At 51.4% G+C, this 17758-nt stretch overlaps 4 protein-coding genes and 1 non-coding gene across 7 annotated transcripts; all 5 read right to left on the reverse strand.

Moving 5' to 3' along the window:
• Window positions 1–788: 788 nt before the first annotated feature.
• On the reverse strand, window positions 789–5807 carry LOC120683293 ((+)-neomenthol dehydrogenase-like). Its single transcript, XM_039965362.1, has 4 exons — window positions 5413–5807; window positions 5002–5263; window positions 3475–3657; window positions 789–1507 (listed from the first exon to the last, which is right to left on the reverse strand). The coding sequence occupies exons 1-4, from the start codon at window positions 5448–5450 to the stop codon at window positions 1106–1108; spliced, it is 885 nt and encodes a 294-aa protein (XP_039821296.1). The 5' UTR covers window positions 5451–5807; the 3' UTR covers window positions 789–1105.
• A 2607-nt stretch (window positions 5808–8414) lies between these two features.
• Window positions 8415–9343, reverse strand: LOC120683603. Its single transcript, XM_039965691.1, has one exon. The coding sequence runs from the start codon at window positions 9239–9241 to the stop codon at window positions 8660–8662; it is 582 nt and encodes a 193-aa protein (XP_039821625.1). The 5' UTR covers window positions 9242–9343; the 3' UTR covers window positions 8415–8659.
• A 540-nt stretch (window positions 9344–9883) lies between these two features.
• Window positions 9884–9957, reverse strand: TRNAV-CAC. Its single transcript has one exon. It is a non-coding gene; the product is annotated as a tRNA-Val (tRNA).
• A 548-nt stretch (window positions 9958–10505) lies between these two features.
• LOC120682346 (protein FAM133B-like) lies at window positions 10506–17409 on the reverse strand. 3 transcript variants are annotated; one of them, XM_039964192.1, is made up of 6 exons: window positions 17285–17393; window positions 13246–13462; window positions 12874–12975; window positions 11487–11637; window positions 11299–11345; window positions 10506–11090 (listed from the first exon to the last, which is right to left on the reverse strand). In XM_039964192.1, the coding sequence occupies exons 2-6, from the start codon at window positions 13339–13341 to the stop codon at window positions 10794–10796; spliced, it is 693 nt and encodes a 230-aa protein (XP_039820126.1). In that variant the 5' UTR covers window positions 13342–13462; window positions 17285–17393; the 3' UTR covers window positions 10506–10793. The 3 variants fall into 3 exon arrangements, with proteins under 3 accessions (XP_039820126.1, XP_039820127.1, XP_039820128.1); XM_039964194.1 differs by having other exon boundaries at window positions 11003–11085; window positions 17285–17409; XM_039964193.1 differs by lacking the exon at window positions 12874–12975 and having other exon boundaries at window positions 17285–17398.
• Window positions 14639–17025, reverse strand: LOC120681189. The gene is made up of 6 exons (XM_039962710.1): window positions 16893–17025; window positions 16729–16792; window positions 15717–16632; window positions 15417–15601; window positions 15264–15344; window positions 14639–14750 (listed from the first exon to the last, which is right to left on the reverse strand). The coding sequence occupies exons 2-6, from the start codon at window positions 16752–16754 to the stop codon at window positions 14639–14641; spliced, it is 1320 nt and encodes a 439-aa protein (XP_039818644.1). The 5' UTR covers window positions 16755–16792; window positions 16893–17025.
• Window positions 17410–17758: the final 349 nt, after the last annotated feature.

The raw sequence follows: 17758 nt of genomic DNA on the forward strand, positions 1-17758 counted from the left end.
CCCATAACTTTTACTCAAATCTGAACATAACTTCTATGTAAATGTTATCAGAAAAAATTCTCACACAACTTTGATGCATAAGTTTGGCATGCGTGTGTAAAAAATACAACTTCTCGATATAACTTTTTATCATAATTTGTATGGAAATATTTGTCATAAAAACATCTTCCAAACACAAGGTAAAAGAAGGTAAACAAAAAAGATAAAAGAAAAGAAAAAGAAAGAGAATACTAGGTATCGCACAATGTAAAGGAAAAAATTAGAAAGGAAAAAGAAAAATAAAGTAAATGAGACCAGGCACATCCGTATGCAACTGGTATGAGAATATGGATTCCAACTAGACTAGACGACAAAAGTATATTACGTAACCACCTGACTGTAATTGGATTTGAGGGAAAAGATGCTTCGTGTGGAAAAAAACCCCGAAGGGAAATAGTTGAGGGCCACGTGCATGCGGTCGGATCCATCGCCGTGAAGCTCGCTAACGGACGCTCGCGGGATTGGATTTGCGTAGTTGGACCCTTTTTTTTTCGAAGAAAGCTAAGTCTGGTACTTGCTTTGCGTAGAGCTCCTAGGATTTTTAAGAGAAACACTGTTCTCTTGTACCCACCTTTTTTCTTTAATGGATGGATGGAATGTTATTGGGTTTGTAGGATTGATTGAGGATAAGACCAAAATCAGGCCCGGATTGGCATAAACTCTGCAGTTGGGCCAAAACTACACTGGGTCTTGCCCTGGCTTGACTCGGCCCATTTACACGCGCTCGCTAGTGTGGGGAAAAAAGGGTCTGAAGAAGGAACAAACCGTGTTAACAGGTGACAGAAGACCAGAAGCAGAGGCAGCAGACGGACCACTAATCCAATGTTCAGAAGTTGACCTAAATCTTGCACGGCTAAGCACGCATAGTACATTGATCGCTGACATGGTTTGGTTGCATTGCTCAACCAAAGCACCTTGGCAGAAAGCCAGACTGCTAAGAGACACTACTCGATCGGCTTCTTGTCTGCATTGAAAGTAACTAGAAGCAGCTAAACCAACGCTACATACATATACTCCTGCAGCCGCCATGGCCGGGGCGCGCGGGCCGGCGGCGTGGCTCGGCAGGTCACAGCTTGGAGTAGGGCTGCGGCGTGCACCACTTGAAGAAGGCCCCCGTGGGGAGCTCGCCGGGCGGCAGCAGCGCGAGCCGCGCGCCGACGTCGGCCGCCTCCTCGGCGGTGCGCTTCCCCCAGCCCCTGGTCATGTCGGTGCGCGTGAACCCGGGGCAGAAGCAGTTGACGCTCACGCGGGCGCCGCGCGCCTGCAGCCGCCGCGCCTGCAGCCGGGAGTAGGCGTTCAGGGCCAGCTTGGAGACCGAGTAGTCCGTCCACACCTTGGGCCAACCCTGCGCGCCCCACGTCCCGTCCTTCACCTGCGCCAGGAACCGCGACACCATGGCGTCGATCGCCGCCTCCGTCAGGGTCTCCTCGTCCAGCAGCAACGCCTTCAGGGACGGGTCGCTCACCTTCTGCGAAAAGGAATCCATGCAACGAAAAATTCAGGCAAATCGAATTCACACTTTTCTTGTTGTAGCAGATACTAACTACTAAGTAGTAACTTTTCTGGTCATCATCCAAACTTTCTTTAACTAGCTGCTCGTGTCATTATTAACTGATGTGAATCGATGTGTTGTTTGATGCGAACACCGGTGATTCAGTTTGGTCCAATAACAATGCCAAGTCAAGAAATATTCATGAAAGGGAAAAGTCTATTTTACACCCTCGAACTAGCACGATGGTCCGATTTTCAACCCTTAACTACGAAACCGGGTAACCAGCATCCTCGAACTGTCCAAACCGGGTGAAATACAACCTTGATCACTGTAGCAAGCGGATTTCAAGACGGTTTTGCTGACGTGGCATATGGGACCCACATGTCAGCTCCTACACACTTTCTTCTCTTTCAATGACATGTGGACCCCTCTCCTGCTTCGTCATCACCACCCCTCCCTCTCCTGCGAGCCGCCGCCGCCATGCTCTCTTGCCCGAGCTCGGGCCGCCATGCTTGGGCGCTCGGCCGCGAGCTCTCCACGGGCCCCTCTCCTGCTCTGCCATCGCCACCCAAGCTTGGGCCGCCATGGGCGCTCGACCGGCCGTGAGCACGCTGTGGGGCCCCTCTCCTGCTCCGCCACAGCCACCCCTCCCTCTCATGCGAGCTTGCCGCGTCGCGGGCGCGGCCGGCCCTAGGCGCCTTCGTCTTCCTTCCTCTATCGGAGCAGTGCGGCGGGTGGGGGCCGGAGCAACACGGCGGATGGGGGGCGTGGCCCGGAGTTCCCGCCCCAAGGCTGCCGCCTGGAGGCGCTAATCTGGCGGTGGATTGGAGCACGACGGGGAGGAAAAGGAGGTGCGACCGGGCGGCCCCACGGTGGCGGCTGGAGGCGATGGCGGCCACAGCGGTTGAGACGGGGGGAGGCCCGGTGGCCTGGCAGAGGAGGCGGCATAGGCTGCGGCGGCCGGACAGAGGAGGCGGAGGCTGCGGCAGCCGGCGGCAGCAGGGGGCGGCGACGCAGGCCCGCGGCAGCAGAAGAGCAGCGCCGGTGGCAACGGCTGCAGCAGGGGGTGGTGACGCAGGCCTACGGCAGCAGGGAGCCGCACTGCCAGCCGCCGCTCGTCCATGCCCTGTGGACATGCCGCACGCGGACGCGGCTCGCCGGGACCAGTCGGCCCCGCTGCTGCCCCCGCTCCATGCCCGCTTCCCGCCCGCCGCTCTACGGCCGCGCTGCGTAGCCGTGCCACCCACGTGCGGCTCGCCGGGACCAGTGGCGACGGCGGCGGAGGAGGAGCAGGGGAGCGATGGAGGTGGCGGAGGAGCAGGAGAGCGAGGGTGGCGGAGGAGGAGCAGGAGAGCGAGGATGGCCGAGCATGAGGCGGAGGTGGGCACGGATGAGGACGTGGCGAGGACGGCCGGGCGCGAGCGGAGGCGGACGCGACGAGGGCGGCCGGGCAAGAGAGCATGGCGGCGGCGGCTCGCAGGAGAGGGAGGGGTGGTGATGACGAAGCAGGAGAGGGGTCCACATGTCATTGAAAGAGAAGAAAGTGTGTAGGAGCTGACATGTGGGTCCCATATGCCACGTCAGCAAAACCGCCTTGAAATCCGCTTGCTACAGTGATCAAAGTTGTATTTCAACCGGTTTGGACAGTTCGAGGACGCTGGTTACCCGGTTTCGTAGTTAAGGGTTGAAAATCGGACCATCGTGCTAGTTGGATGGTGTAAAATAGACTTTTCCCTTCATGAAATTTTGCACAGGGTAACTCTGTTTTTGCAGCTCCTGAAGTACTAGTCATTTTACCACTTAAGTACTGTCTAAAAGTGTGACGGATAGGGTCACAAACTCACAATGCAGCGGTTATATTTGTTTATGAACCAAAACGGAACTACTAGTTACATTGCTAGGTCATCTGAAGAAACAAACGTAAACAGTTGCGGGGCACTTACGTTGAGAAGGCCGAGCTGCGAGCTGATGTTGAGGATCCTGCTGGTGGCCGGGGACTGCCGGAACAGCGGCAGGAGCGCTTCCGTGAGCATCTTGGCGCCGTAGAAGTTGGTCCGGAGGACCGTCTCGGCGTGCTCCACCGAGTTGGTGTCGATCTCGTTGAAGGACACGGCGGCGTTGTTCACCTGCACAGAAACGAACAGAGCAAAAGACAGGGACACCGGAAAGTTCAGTGACCTCCAAAGAGCAAGCAAAAGTGGAGGCGTTGGAGGGCCTGCAACCGCAACAGCTCTTTCCATGGAGCTTTCGAGTGGACCAGTGACTTGTGTAGTTGTGTTAGGAGTATGGTGATGCACGACGACGATGGCTTTTCCCTCTCCACCGGAGCGTCGAGTCTGAACTGGGCTTGTGGAAAGCTTTCCGATTGCCTCCATGGCTCTATGGGCTACCAGGGAACGGATGGAGACCGATTGGACCGAACCTTGAAAAATCCAAACTCGTACTTTTTTTTTTGGAAAAGAACGAATGGTATTATCACTGTATGAATGGATCTATGATTGACGCCAGCACATAGCCTGAACCTGGCCCAGCCTATGCACTGCTCATGCAATAGCCAACAGTACACACACCTTCGACCACTCAGCCCGATCGTGCCTTGGCATCCAGTGATTGGGTCTCATCTTGTTACAGGATCACAGCGCTACGGTGAAAAATTGTTTCCTTCGAGCAACATGTTGCGCATGCAAGAAGTTGCGAGAGCTTGTGTGTGATCGGCCATCGCTGTCGATCCCTAGTCTGCACGGCCGCGGCCAGAGCCGGCCGAAAGCTACTCGAACCTGAATAGTAAACCTACCGGATTCCGCATGCAAATCCTTCACGATTTCTCCGAAACTGTCGTGATCGAGTACCCAGTTTGGTCTCCGGACTCGAGCCGATCGCTAAGTTCGCAACCAGCTACTTGGCGCGTGTACAGCGCCAGGTTAGTGACGGCAAATGGCCTCCTCGCCAGTCGTCACGGAACAGGCGTCGCTGTCACGGAGGGGAGGGGAAGGCCAGGTCGGAAGCGGAGGTCGCCGGGCAGCGGCCGGCGCCGCGCCAGTTGGGGCCCCGGCGCGGTTGCCGGCCGCACGCCTTTGCCCTTCCCCTCGGCCCGGGACGCGAGCGCGACGTGACGGTTTGATTCGTCTGGTCGCTGGCGTGCGCGCCGGGGCCATGTCCATGTGGGCGTGTAATGGGAGGAGGCCTGCCCCGGCTGCCGCCGAAGCTCTGAGCTTGCATTAATGGGTGGCGACACGTATCGAGGGGGCAGTGGATGGATGCGTGCGCATGGCTTTGCTGGTGCGTGCGGCAAGCGATGAGGTGGAACCGTGGAAGCGGTTCGGGCTGTGGAAAGCGGGAGACGGGCGGCCCCTGGCACTGCTGGCTTCCTGCTGAAATTTCGGAGGAGTTGCGCGGAGTTCCTGCGATCCTCCGGTCGTCGGAAAACACGGCCGGGGGGAAAAGGCGGCGGGGGCTTTGCTTTCTCTTACCAGGATGTCGAGGCCGCCGACGGCGTCGCGGAGCCAGGCGGCGAACTCGGCGACGGAGGCGGCGTCGGAGACGTCGAGCCTGCGGAAGGCGACGGCGAGCCCGCGCGCGCGGAGCGGGGCCGCGGCGGCCTCCCCGCGCGCGCCGTCCCGCGCGGTGAGCACCACGGTGAGCCCGTGCTCCGCCAGGCGCGCGGCGAGGGCGTGCCCGATGCCCCGGTTCGCGCCCGTCACCACGGCCACCGTCTCCCTCGACCACCAGGCCCTGCGCGCGGAGGCACGGCCAGGTCAAGCTCGCTGCCAGGCGACAGGCGTGGCGCCGCAGCACGCCCTGCGGCGGGACCCGAGGACAGGAATGCGTGCGCGCTGGACCAGGACGAGAGAGGAAGAGAGGGATAGGGTAGCAGAGGTTACCCGGCCGGAGGTAACTCCTTGGTGCTCGAGTAGTCCATCGAGCTGGAGACGGGGTAGGCGACGGTGGGCGTGCTGGGAGCGCGGGTGGGAGGCCGTTCGGAGCAGGGAGACGGGAGGTATTTATACAGACATTGTGGGCTGCTGGCGCCCTCCGAGTCAGACGGCGGGGGGCTCCGGCTGCAACCGCCGCCTGCTGCAGTCTGCAGACTGGAGTGCAGGCTCACAGGAGCTGGGACTCGGGAGCTCGATCGGACCAGTGGACCCAGAGCACACGAGTTGCACGTGCCCCGCGGCCGCGCGCTCGTGCCTGCTCCGGCCACCGGGCGGGTGCACGATCGACTATTCAACTGCTCAACTGGTGCCCGGTGCCCGGTGGTATACTGGTATACGGTGTACCTCGAGAAAGCTGACCCCGACGAACGGAACCTTGGCCGTGTTTGGATAAAACAACGAAAACTTTTGTACAAAAAGACGAATGCATGCATGAAGTACTAAACGAAGTTTATTTGCAAAACCTTTTTAGAAATGGGTGTAACTTTTCGAGACGAATCTAATGAGCCAAATTTCATCATGATTGGCTACAGTGATGCTACAGTAACTGCGCTCAATCATCCTTTAATCGTACGGTCAAAGACCTCATTAGCTAGAGTACCTGCTACAGTACCACAGTTGTGGTGGTAATTTTGTAATTAAACTTTATTTAATACTACTAATTAGTAGTCAAAGCTTCATTTCTCTCTCACCAAAATTTTTCTACCCTCCAACCAAACATGGCCCTTTATTCGCGAGCCTTTTGCCCTCGGGCGCCGGCATGGCAGGCTGGCTCGATGGGTGGTTACTAGCTAGTTAGGCACCTACTCCTAGTACAAAGCGTGGTACCATACCAAGCAAGCACCAGGCCAGGCAGGGCAGTTTGGTTTTTTACCGACACGTTTCTCGAGAAGAGAATCTCACATATATAGAGTACTAAGGGCCTGTTTGGCTCCAGGACTTTTTCCAAAAGTCCCTATCACATCAAAAGGAATCTTACTATTTTATATTATTAAATAAAATCTGTTTATAAATGTTTTTTGACAGCTGAGTGCTTTTTCGCGAGACGAATCTAATGAGCCTAATTAATCGATGATTGGCTACAGTGATGCTACAGTAACCATTCGCTAATCATAGATTAAGATACATCATTAGATTCGTCTCGCAGTTTAGCCCCAGGGTTCTGCAGTTAGTTTTATAATTAATATTTATTTAATACTTCTAAATACTAAAAAGTCCCTAGGACTTTTTTGAAGTCCCTCAATCTAAACACCCCCTAAATAAAGTCTTGCAAAATTTTTTCAGGGATGGGTGTAACTTTCCGAGATGAATCTAATGACGGTAATTAATTGATGATTTGCTACATTGATGTTACAGTAACTATCCTCTAATCACGCGGTCAAATGCCTCTTTAGATTCGTCTCGCGATTTACACGGAGAGTTGTGGAGGTGGTTTTGTAATTAGGCTTCGTTTACTACTCTAAATTAGTGGTCAAAGGTGCTACAGTAATTTCATGTTTTTTAACCAAACACGGCCCTGACCGGCAAGTGGGATTCACCGTCACGCGCCAGCATTAGAATGTTAGGTGGTCGCTAGCAGCGGTAGCGCCGCGCCGCCGGCGGCCGGGGGTGGACGGAGGCGGCATAGTTTAGTGCCAGCGCCGGCCATACGTTCGGCGGCCTCGGCATAGAAAATGCGCCGTCGTGGAGCAGCTCGACGACGAGGCCTGAAAACGCCGAAAGCACTTGCCTAACCGGGGCAGAAGGGCTGCCTGCTCCTGTCAGCTCAACTCGGGAACACCGTGCCCAATCCCCTGGACGCCCGGTAACCACCGCCTTCTCCGTGGCCGCTCCATCAGTTGCCCGTGATTGTCTTGGTGGCCGCACATGGACGGGCTCCGCGACCGCGACCTTCTTGTTTGGGCTAGTGGCAAGGCCACTTGGCGTCATGCCGCGCACGTAGCCCGCCGCAACACGGAGGCTCGTCGTCAAAGCCGGCATCACCATCGCCATCGGGGCTAAGTTTCCTCGAGGGAACGCGTCCGGGCCGGGGTCGGGATCAGGGGACTTCCTGGTCCAGGGCAAGAAATTGAGACCCTCCTTTTTGCGGTCACCGATGGATGGTTGCTCCGCCTCCGTCAAAGAGGAAACTTCGGCTTGGAGCGAAGCGCGCCTATGGTCGGTCTGGTCAGACAGTCAGTGTCCAGAGAGAGTTATCCAAGCCAGTAGCCAAGCAAGGTCTGGTCAGTGTCAAAGTCTTTTAACCTTGGCAGCCACACCACACGTACGGGAGGGTTGGGCTTCGTCACCTGTCACGCAGAGTTGTCAAAGATGTTAACCGTGAGAGCTCGGTGGTTTGGCCAATTTTTATTGTTGCCTGATAGGTCACGGAGTTAGCTGATGTGCTGCTTGTCTGTTGTCTTCTTTCGGGAAAAGGGGATTGCTGACTCGAGAGCTGTATTTCTCGAAACCAACTTTGAGGAAAGAAGGTACGAGCAATCTACGGCTGAATTCGAATGTATTATGTATGGGAGATACTGAACAAGAAATGAGGGTGGTGGTTCGCGTAACAAGCCTACACAAATAGTGTCATGGGGAAATCGCTGTAACGGTCTTTACTTTGTTTTTTTTTTCGAAAGATGCGGTCTTTATTTTGTCGACGAAGGGATCACCGTTGTGCCCGGAAATCAAAAGAGTGAAATTTCACCTCGGGTGATCTTCTCCCACGCATCTGATGGGGTGCTTGCAGCTTTTTTGTTTCAGGTACATGAAAAGAATTCCGGATGGAATTGGATCAAAACTTGATGATTCGAGATTTAAGCGACGGATTTTAGTGAGATGCAACACGTTCAGGGTCGTCGCATTCCAGAGTTCAGAGATCAGACGCAAATGTGCTGCTCAATGTTTTGGTTCAGAACTCGACAGAAATCAGAGTCAATCACTGCTTTGGAGGCGAGAGAGATGACAAGGAGTTGGAAGTTGAATTGACTGCAATTTCATGTTCATAATATGTAGTAGAATCACAACATGACAATATGATATTACAGAGCACGCCACATAAAACCAATCAATAAACGAATAACAATGTCTCATCCCATCCCCACGCACTTAGTAGTAGTTCTATCAGTAGAACAACACTCGACACTATTCCAAGAACTCACGGTTCTCAGTTCATCTTCTTGCGACCGGGACGCGAAAGCGGCGGATTCACGACGCTTCAGACCTGGAAGGGCCATGGCCAGGTTCCCGCACCGTCCTCGCCGCCGACCTTGGCGCTGCGGCGCAGCGGGTTGCCGCCGCACTCCCTGTCGACGTAGGAGTAGTACCTGAGCACGAAGGCGAGCGCGAGCGCGACCCACTCGAGGCAGAAGATGGCGACGCCGAGGCCGCCGACCATGCGGAGGATGACGGCGCCGTCCTCCTCGCGGACGTACGACTTGAGCCCGTCGGAGAGGAAGTCGGCGGTGCGGGAGAAGGCGAGCACGGCGGCGGCGCCCTGCAGGATGGAGGCGACGACGGTGGCGGACATGTGGGCGGTGTAGCAGCGGCCCCGGGGCGGGTCGGGCGCCGCGATGACGGCGCAGCCGGCGACGGCGGCCGCCACGGTGAGCGCGTGGAGGAGGATGAGGAGGAAGCCGTCGACGGAGGGGACGAGGCGGAGCGAGAGCGTGAGGAAGCCGCACCCGGATGCGCATCCCAGGATGAGGTAGTTGGAGACGAGGAACGCGCGGCGGGCGCGGCGGTGCTGCGGGGAGGCGGTGTCCCTCGCCGGGGGCGCGATCACCGACAGGCCGCCCATGGCTGTGTGCGTCACTGGCGCGCGGGGACTTGGGAGTACGAAGGGGGGAGTGCGGGATCGGAGGGCAGTGGCGTGAGAGTGAGGTGAGGAGGGCAATGGCGGAGAGCATTAAATGGGGGTGGAGGATTGGGATCCGACCGTTTGAGGAGGAGGATGGGGACGGCCGCAAGGCAGCGCGCGCAACGGCTAGTTCGGAAAGGCAGGGAGCGCGGCCAGCCGTTGGAGGCGCGCCGCCAGGCTGGCTTTTAGCGTGGCGTGGACAGGACTGGAGCGCGCCGGGCCCGCGTGTCGGTAGCGGCGCCTCGCAGGCAGAGGGGCATCTTCTTCCCGTTGCCTGCCTGCGACCTCGGCAGCTTCTCGGGGTGGGCCCGCTCCGGAAGAAGCTTCTCGTGAGCCGAACGTGACTCAAAGGTTTATGAAATGGCAAAATGCTGCGAATTTAATTTAAAAAAAATGCTGCGAGGGATCCGAGCATTCGCGCTAGCGGTCACGTGGGGGGATGTTTTGAGCCTTGGTTTTGGAGCATCGTCTTTGTGGACCACAACACAAGAGGCAGGCACCAGAGGATCGAGCCCACGGAAGTGATAAATGCTAGGCCCAGAAAGAAATAATATCAGCAAAACGAAACAAAAAAATATCGAATGTCTGAGCCCAGGTTCGAACTGGGGACCTTTAGTGTGTGAGACTAACGTGATAACCAACTACACCACCCAGACAATGCTGGTAAAGAATTCACGGATGTCATATCTATCAGGTCACACCATCGTAAATAAACATTTTTGTTATGAAATGTTACGGAGAGACTACTAACAGTAGAACTTGATAGAATACCCAATGGGGGCAATTATATGATTGTCCCTACGGGTGTAGTTTTGTGATTTGTCCTCATTCCGATTTTGCACGTCCAAGTAGGGACAATGAAATATAGTATAATTTTACATGCCATTTTTTAAGATCACAATTCATTAAATTACTAATTGAATTACTTAATCATATGTATAAGTTTTCTACTCTTGAGAAAGATAAAACAAGTAGTCTTGTTGTTTTTCCTTAAGGGTATGTAAGTAGGTTGGTGGAGCTATCTCTACCAACGGCTCTTCTTACAACAATAGCATTTAGAGCTCGTATATCAGAAGATTTGTGGCTTACTATTCAAGGTCCAAAAACAAGCTATTTGCGTGCACCTTTTGTGAGAGCGTAATTTGTTACAGATAGGCACGTGCTCCTCGCTGAGGTAGCCAGCCAATACCAGAAACACAGAAAGGAAGAAAGGGCTTTGAAGTCTGAAGTAAAAAACATAGCAGTTCGAATTACCAATGTTTCAAATACTGGCAATAAATCCTAGGTACAACAATTTAGAACAATTGACTTGCACGCTGTTCAATAGTTCAAAGCACTCGGAGAACATCATTGTAACTGGAACTCTCGAACAATCGGACGTTTCTGAATTCAATGGTACATCCACATCCACTGATGCATGATTCAATTTGAAAGGAGATTCCAGGAGTAATCTAATCAGTTGAGGTGCCTCTTGGGTACAGTATCCATGCCTTTACTTCCCAAAGAATTTAGAGAGGCGAACTGGGCCTTCTCCCTCACTATCACTGCCGCCATGCTTGGACCTTGACCGCCGCTTCTTTTCTTTCTTTGTTCTCTTTGAGCTTGACCGTGATCTGGACTTCCTTGAACCTCTATCCTCATCATCGCTGCTTGATGATTCTGATGACGCATCCTTCTTTGTTCTCTTTGATCTTGAACGTGATCTGGACTTCCTTGAACCTCTGTCCTCATCATCGCTGGCTGATGATTCTGATGATGAGCTGGAACTAAACTCCGAAGAACTTCTGTGCTGTTATAAATGTAAATGTGAGCATATCAAACAAATTTAACATCACAGTAAGCAAATGTACTCAAGAGACTCGTGGTATGATCTTCTTTTTTTATTTTTGTTCGGCCAACTCTTCTAGGGAAGTAATATCCCAAATTTATATGTGTGTATATTTGGTGAAATCCTAACAATGATATCCTTAAGCGAGCAGATCAGAAGTTGAGTTTACCTTTCTCCTCTTTTTACTTCTTTTCTTTGCATCCTTATCCTTTCTCTCTGTTTTCAAAATTCTTCGTCAGAACTCAGAAGTTCCATCTTAAATATGAAATAAATTCAAGAAACGAGATGACAATGGAATGATTAAGAGTCTAATGCACAAGACTGCAGGAAACATCATCTGGCATATTGCCCATTTACCTTTCTTGGAAGAAGATGATTTTGAGTCTGACCTAGAGTGATTTTTTCCATGTGCTAGCTTCTGAGCTCTTTCTGCATCCAGTTGAGCTCTGTACTCTCTCATCATTTTATCTTTGTCAGCCTCCAGCTCACCCCTTTTCAGTTCATCTTCCTAAAAGGGACCAAGAATATCATGAATAACTACATTAGCACTGATAAAACCCTTTGATGATTACAGTACAATCTTGAAGTAACTACACATGCTTTGTCAACATGAACAGTCGCCATATGTTTAGTGGCACCGATTGCACAAATGCTGACGATTGTTGAAAAGGCTTAGATTGGCCTTTTTGGAATAAGGTTTGCCTACGTGAACACAACAGCCAAGAATTACAATAAATTCAAAATTTGCATTATCCAAGCCAACTATACACATCAATCAAGGAAAATGGCCTGCTAGAATATTATAGTAGAATACTGTTGATTCAAGTAATATGATGCATGAAAGTAGCATTTACTTTGTATGACAATGCCCATAGTCACAAAGTTCCTGGGTCGACCGGGTCGAGGAACGGGGTCGAGGGTCGAGGGTCGTCATTTTATAAAATTGTGGTACGAAGGGGGTATACATCTATGGAACGATAAATTATTATGTGGGACGCGACCCTGATTCATCGGGGTCGATATCTTCGGGTCGATAAAGACAAAAACTATATATGTGCTACTAATGAAGAAACTAATCTGCACAAGCGTATAAGAAACATATAAAAGAGTACATTTAGACCATGCTACATGTACTCAGCTCATTGTCTAACAAAAACCACACCAATCTACTGTCCTTAACCTCTTTATCCCAATTAAATCTGCTAGCAATGGGGCTGCGACCCCTTTTAAACCGGGACACGATCCAACCTTAAATGGGACGCTGACCCTCTTCGACCCCGACCCTCGAATCGGAACGACGTTCCCGGGTCGAGGGACGAGGCATCGACCCCGAATCCTGTGACTATGACAATGCCTAACAATTAAGAGCCGGTAGTCTGCAATCTAAAAGAGAAGTGGCCATAGAGTGAATGGCATAGGTAGTGAACATGTACTGACAGCTAGTGCACACTTCAGGTTGTAATTCTCCAACCATACTAATTGTGCTTTCCTACATTATTAGTCAATTATATGAACTAGAAAGGCAATATGCGTTTCCAAGCTTACATGAGCAAATTAGGATCACCAACGCAAGGCAACGATGATTCAGCACAGTGGAGCATGGGGAAACACTTACTATTGGAGCACAGGAAGTCAGAAACGCAAGTCATGCAAGCAAGAGACGCTTAGACGCACTTAAGCTAATGCAAAGGAATATTTCAAAAGAAGCTAATGCAAAGGAAGTGATGTGGATGTGCCACCGTACCTTCTGCTTCTTCTTGAACTCCTCCCAGGTGACGGTGTGCGTCTTGTTGAGGCTGGCCAGGCGCGCCGCATGCCACTCTGGAGAATGAAATGAACCGTCCGTCTGCGACGGCCCTCGTTAGCCAAAGTTCTCTCCTTTTTTTTTTCTTTGGAGAGGGCGTGGGTGGGTGGGTTGGTGGAGGGTTAGAAAAAATTCCTCTCAACAGATACTCTATCAAATAATAGCATTTTTTGAAACCTCTCATCTGGATATATGCAGATGTAGTATCTGTTGTACAGATCAGGACGGGTCGCGGCTCTGGAGCTCGGAAGGGCATGGGACAATCAGAGATCTGCTAGGGGAGGGGGGAAACGGGGGAGGAAGGGGACCGACCATGCCGTCTTCGGGGGCGTCCGCGGCGCCGGGCGCGCCGGAGGAGGAGCCCAGCCGCGACCGCTGCATCGCCTTGTACGCCTGGTTCTTCCCCATCTCGTCTCCCTCGCCGCCGAGCCCGGCGAGCCCAGATTGGAATCCGAAGGGGAGGAGCCGCGGCGGGGAGTGGAGATCCCCTTCTCTCTGCCTCTCTGGAGTCTGGTCCGGTGGCACGCGCCTCCGGGTTATTTACATATTTACCATCATTATAAGAAAGGTCACTCGCTGGATTAGCACTCTTAAACGGCCTCCTACAGATTTAGCACAACTGTAGTCATAAATCTTACATTTTTACCACTTTTGCCTACGTGGCAGGACACGGCGGCAGGCCTCGTTGGCGCCCGGTCCGCAAGGCGAGGCGAAATGTCCTTTGTGCCCCGCCCCTTTGTTCATGTGCCCGTGACCCCGGTCCAGCGGGTCGTTGACCGCTCCTACTCTCCTCACCCCCCTCTCGCTATCCCGCCGCCACCGACGCGCCTTTCTTCCCCACTGCACCGCCGCCTCTCCCGTCCCGCCTCCCCCAGCGCAACGGCGGCCAGGGCTATGGCGCAGAGGGCCGACTCCTCCAGCTCCAGCGCGAGTAGGGCAACTAGGAGGCAGGGGAGAGGAGTGAGCTCCGTGTGCGAGCGGCATCCGGTCGGTAAAGAGACTAGGCTGCCTTTGATCGTGTGCCCCGATTGCGATCTTGCCCGGGTGATTGAGCTTCGCGTGGTGAAGCTGGAAAGTCAGAACAAGGGGCCTATCTTCTTCAAATGCCCGAGAAATGGGGTAAGTTGTGAGTTTTTCTCTATTTTCAATGAAACGTAGGGTTTCAATGTTCATCGTTTTTTTGCAGAATCCGAAGCTGTGTGGCTTCTATAGGTTTCAGAGGGAGTATTTGGATGAGCTGGTGGAGAAGAAGATCGTCAGGATATGCTGTCAGCAGATTGATGGACATGGAGAGGATGAAACACCTGCTGTAGATGAGGGGATGAAACAACTGGAGAACAAGATGGAGAGACTGATGTGGAAAATGAACATTTTCATTGGTTGTATTGCAGTAGTTGTATTGGCGTTTGTGGTAAAATCTGTTGCAATGAACTGATGTAGAGTGTGTTCATGTCTAGTTTGTAAAGTGCTCTACTGCTTTTGAATGCAAATTGAATTGAGCAAATGAAATGAGGTAATTTGAATGACGAACAGAAAAGATGACCAACAGAGAATGTTCCCAACTACATGGAGTTCCCAACAGAGAATACATGGAGTTCACTTTACAACACAGAAGTTGACAAAGGCCATGCAAAATACAGTAATTTGGCCAATCATACACCACAAAAGACACTAGCGTCACTGCTCACTTCTCACTGCTCACTCCTCACTTGCTCTTGCGTGCTTTCTTCTTAGGTGGTGTTTTTTTCATTTTAGTTGCCAAGGCCTTCCTCTTTGGTGTAAGTTTCTTGCCATGTTCACCATCTGAGAATAGTGCCCTGCCATGAAAACAAGTACACACATTGAACAAATGAGTTAATATTTGGAAAAAGATGTTGCAGACAATGACCTTTTTGCTGGGGGGGTTGTCTGAATTGGTTCTGGGGCATTAATCACTGCCAAAGCCATAGGTTCAAGGGCTGCTTCTTCACTGGTTCTTTAGGTTATCCATTAAATGCCTGAAACATTCTCTCCACTCTGCATCTGGAAACACATCTTTGACAGACGACTCTAATCCTTTGCAAGCATCTGTACAGATAGCTAAATGCTGCATGGGGCCTATTGCTTTCTTAAGTTGTTGCATGAACCAAATCCAATTTTCTTTGCTCTCTCCCTCAAAAAACCCAAAGGCCACTGGAAACATCCAATTGTGCCCATCCAAAGCTAATGCTGCAGGCATATGGCCACACCACATGCCATTTAGATGAGTGGCATCTATACTAAGGTAAGGCCTGCAGCCATTCAAGAAACCATCTATACTAGCTTTGAAGGCACAGAAAAATTTGCTAAACCTAACTTTGCCATCCTCATCAGTGACAGTGTCTATCTCTACCACACTGCCTGGAGATCTCAGTTCTATCTCTGCCTTAAACCTGTACAACCAATCAAAGGAATCAGTCCACTTACCAAAAATTCTCTCAGATGCTCTCTTTGTCCCATTGTACACTGTCTGGTAGGGGATTTCAATGTTGTATTTGAATCTCAACTGCTTTTGCATTTCTGAAGCCCCCATTGTTGGGTTCATCTTGAACAATGGAATAGCTCTCTCTGCCACCCAGTTTATTGATGCCATCTTGCTCAGAACTCTTTGTGTAGAAGCACACTGATGTTGTCCCTCATTTATTTGTATCTGCATTTACAAAATAAAAATTAAGCTAGGTTCAATTATAATTAAATAAATCAGAGTATGCAAACAAAGACAAGTAAGTAATAATCACATTATGAACAAATTTCAGAAGTTATACCCTGACACTGCCATCATGCTGTGTTCTAGCTCTAAGTTTCCAGGGACACCCTCTAGCTGCACAGCAAACCCTGTACCTTTCTTTGTCAGAGTGCTCAGTTTGAAGCTCAAACTCGTGAACAATAGCATGCTGCTTAGCTGCAAGCCTCAACTCTGGCATGCTGGGGTAGCAGATGCCTACACTCAGATCAGGATGGTCCCTGTCCCATTCATACAGTGGCTCCTCATCAGCTGTGTCATCAACATTTACAGCTGCTTCATTGATGTCTTCCTGCATCTCTGCTGACATAGCTGGAAATGGCACATCTTGTCCATGACCAGCTTCTTCTGGTTCCACAGCAACCTTGAATCCCATTGCCTCAAATACAAGGTCCTCATCAACAAGCTGTGCAGCTATACCATCATCATCTGGGTTCTCTAAAATGGTCAGAGTGCTCCAATCAATTGCTGGTGGCTGTTGAGCAGGTGCTGCTTGCGGGGAACTGTGGGTATCACCACATCCTTCAACATCAGTAGCCTCTGCATTGGTTCCATTAGTCACACCAGAGACACATCTACCTTTTGAAGCATCTGATGAATATTTTCCCTTCATAGAGTCATTGCTCACAACATCTACTACAAGAATAGCCTGCCTCTCATCCCATCTGTCCTTAATCATCTGCTGCATATGTTCATCCCTCCTTAGCTTCCACTCAGACCCAGTATCTTGGTCAAGAACCCAAACTGCCAGTGTTTGACTAGGCCCCCATATAATCTTTGAGGTCAAATCCTCACTGAATTGAGCCAGAGAGTACTGACTGTTCCTATGAAACCATATGTTATGCTGCTGCTCTGCCATTTCCACTAGCCCATATTCACCATCAGCAACATATGGAGAAACCTTAACAACTAGCCTAAACGCACTGCCAGGATCGATCCTGGCATCATCATAAATAATGACAACAAATGAGGACCCACACACGCTCTTGCTATGCATAGTACAAACATTCATCAGGTGGAGCTTAAGAACTCACCAGGGAGGACAATCACCAGGATCCATTGCGGCCACGGGAGATGGCGACCTATTACATCACACGCCTGAACCGAGAAACAAAAAATCAAAAGCCGCAAAACCTGAGATCCCGCAAAACCTAACCCTAATCGCTGTGGGTGGCCATGAGGAAACAAGCCCACGTACCTTGCCCTTAGTCGGCCCTCTGCGCCATAGCCCTGGCCGCCGTTGCGCTGGGGGAGGCGGGACGGGAGAGGCGGCGGTGCAGTGAGGAAGAAAGGCGCGTCGGCGGCGGCGGGATAGCGAGAGGGGGGTGAGGAGAGTAGGAGTGGTCAACGACCCGCTGGACCGGGGTCACGGGCACATGAACAAAGGGGCGGGGGCACAAAGGACATTTCGCCTCGCCTTGCGGACCGGGCGCCAACGTGGCCTGCCGCCGTGTCCTGCCACGTAGGCAAAAGTGGTAAAAACGTAAGATTTACGACTACAGTTGTGCTAAATCTGTAGGAGCCCGTTTAAGAGTGCTAATCCAGCGAGTGACCTTTCTTATAATGGTAAATATGTAAATAACCCCGCGCCTCCGGATGATGGCGATAAGGCGACCGAGGAGAGACGCACAGGAAGGAGTACCTTTTTCTTGGGTCGGTGGTTAATCTGAGCCGTTGGTTCTACGGTCCGACGGTCTGCAGTGGTGTAGTGGATGCTATCGCACGATTTGTTCTGACTTAAAAAAACTCTCTTTCAAAAAAAAAAGAAATGAAAGCTAAACCTTTTCCTTTCCGGAAAAAAAAACACAACCTTGTTTTTTTTAAAAAAATTAACCTTTAATGATGAACTACTAGTGCCGCTTAATCACGGACAACTAAGTCCTTGACACCTGCTATCAAGCTGTCCAAAATAGGATCGGCTTGCATAAGATGATAAGATAGCGTTTATGATGAATATACTTTGCAGCGGTAGACGAGAATGCGTTCGAGCAGAGATGGGAGTTTGAAGTTGTATATATGTATCACCGGCCTTTTGTACACCTGATACTTTCTCAAGTATGAATA

The sequence above is a fragment of the Panicum virgatum genome, chromosome 7N (assembly GCF_016808335.1).
Source record: "Panicum virgatum strain AP13 chromosome 7N, P.virgatum_v5, whole genome shotgun sequence".
Taxonomy (NCBI): domain Eukaryota; kingdom Viridiplantae; phylum Streptophyta; class Magnoliopsida; order Poales; family Poaceae; genus Panicum; species Panicum virgatum.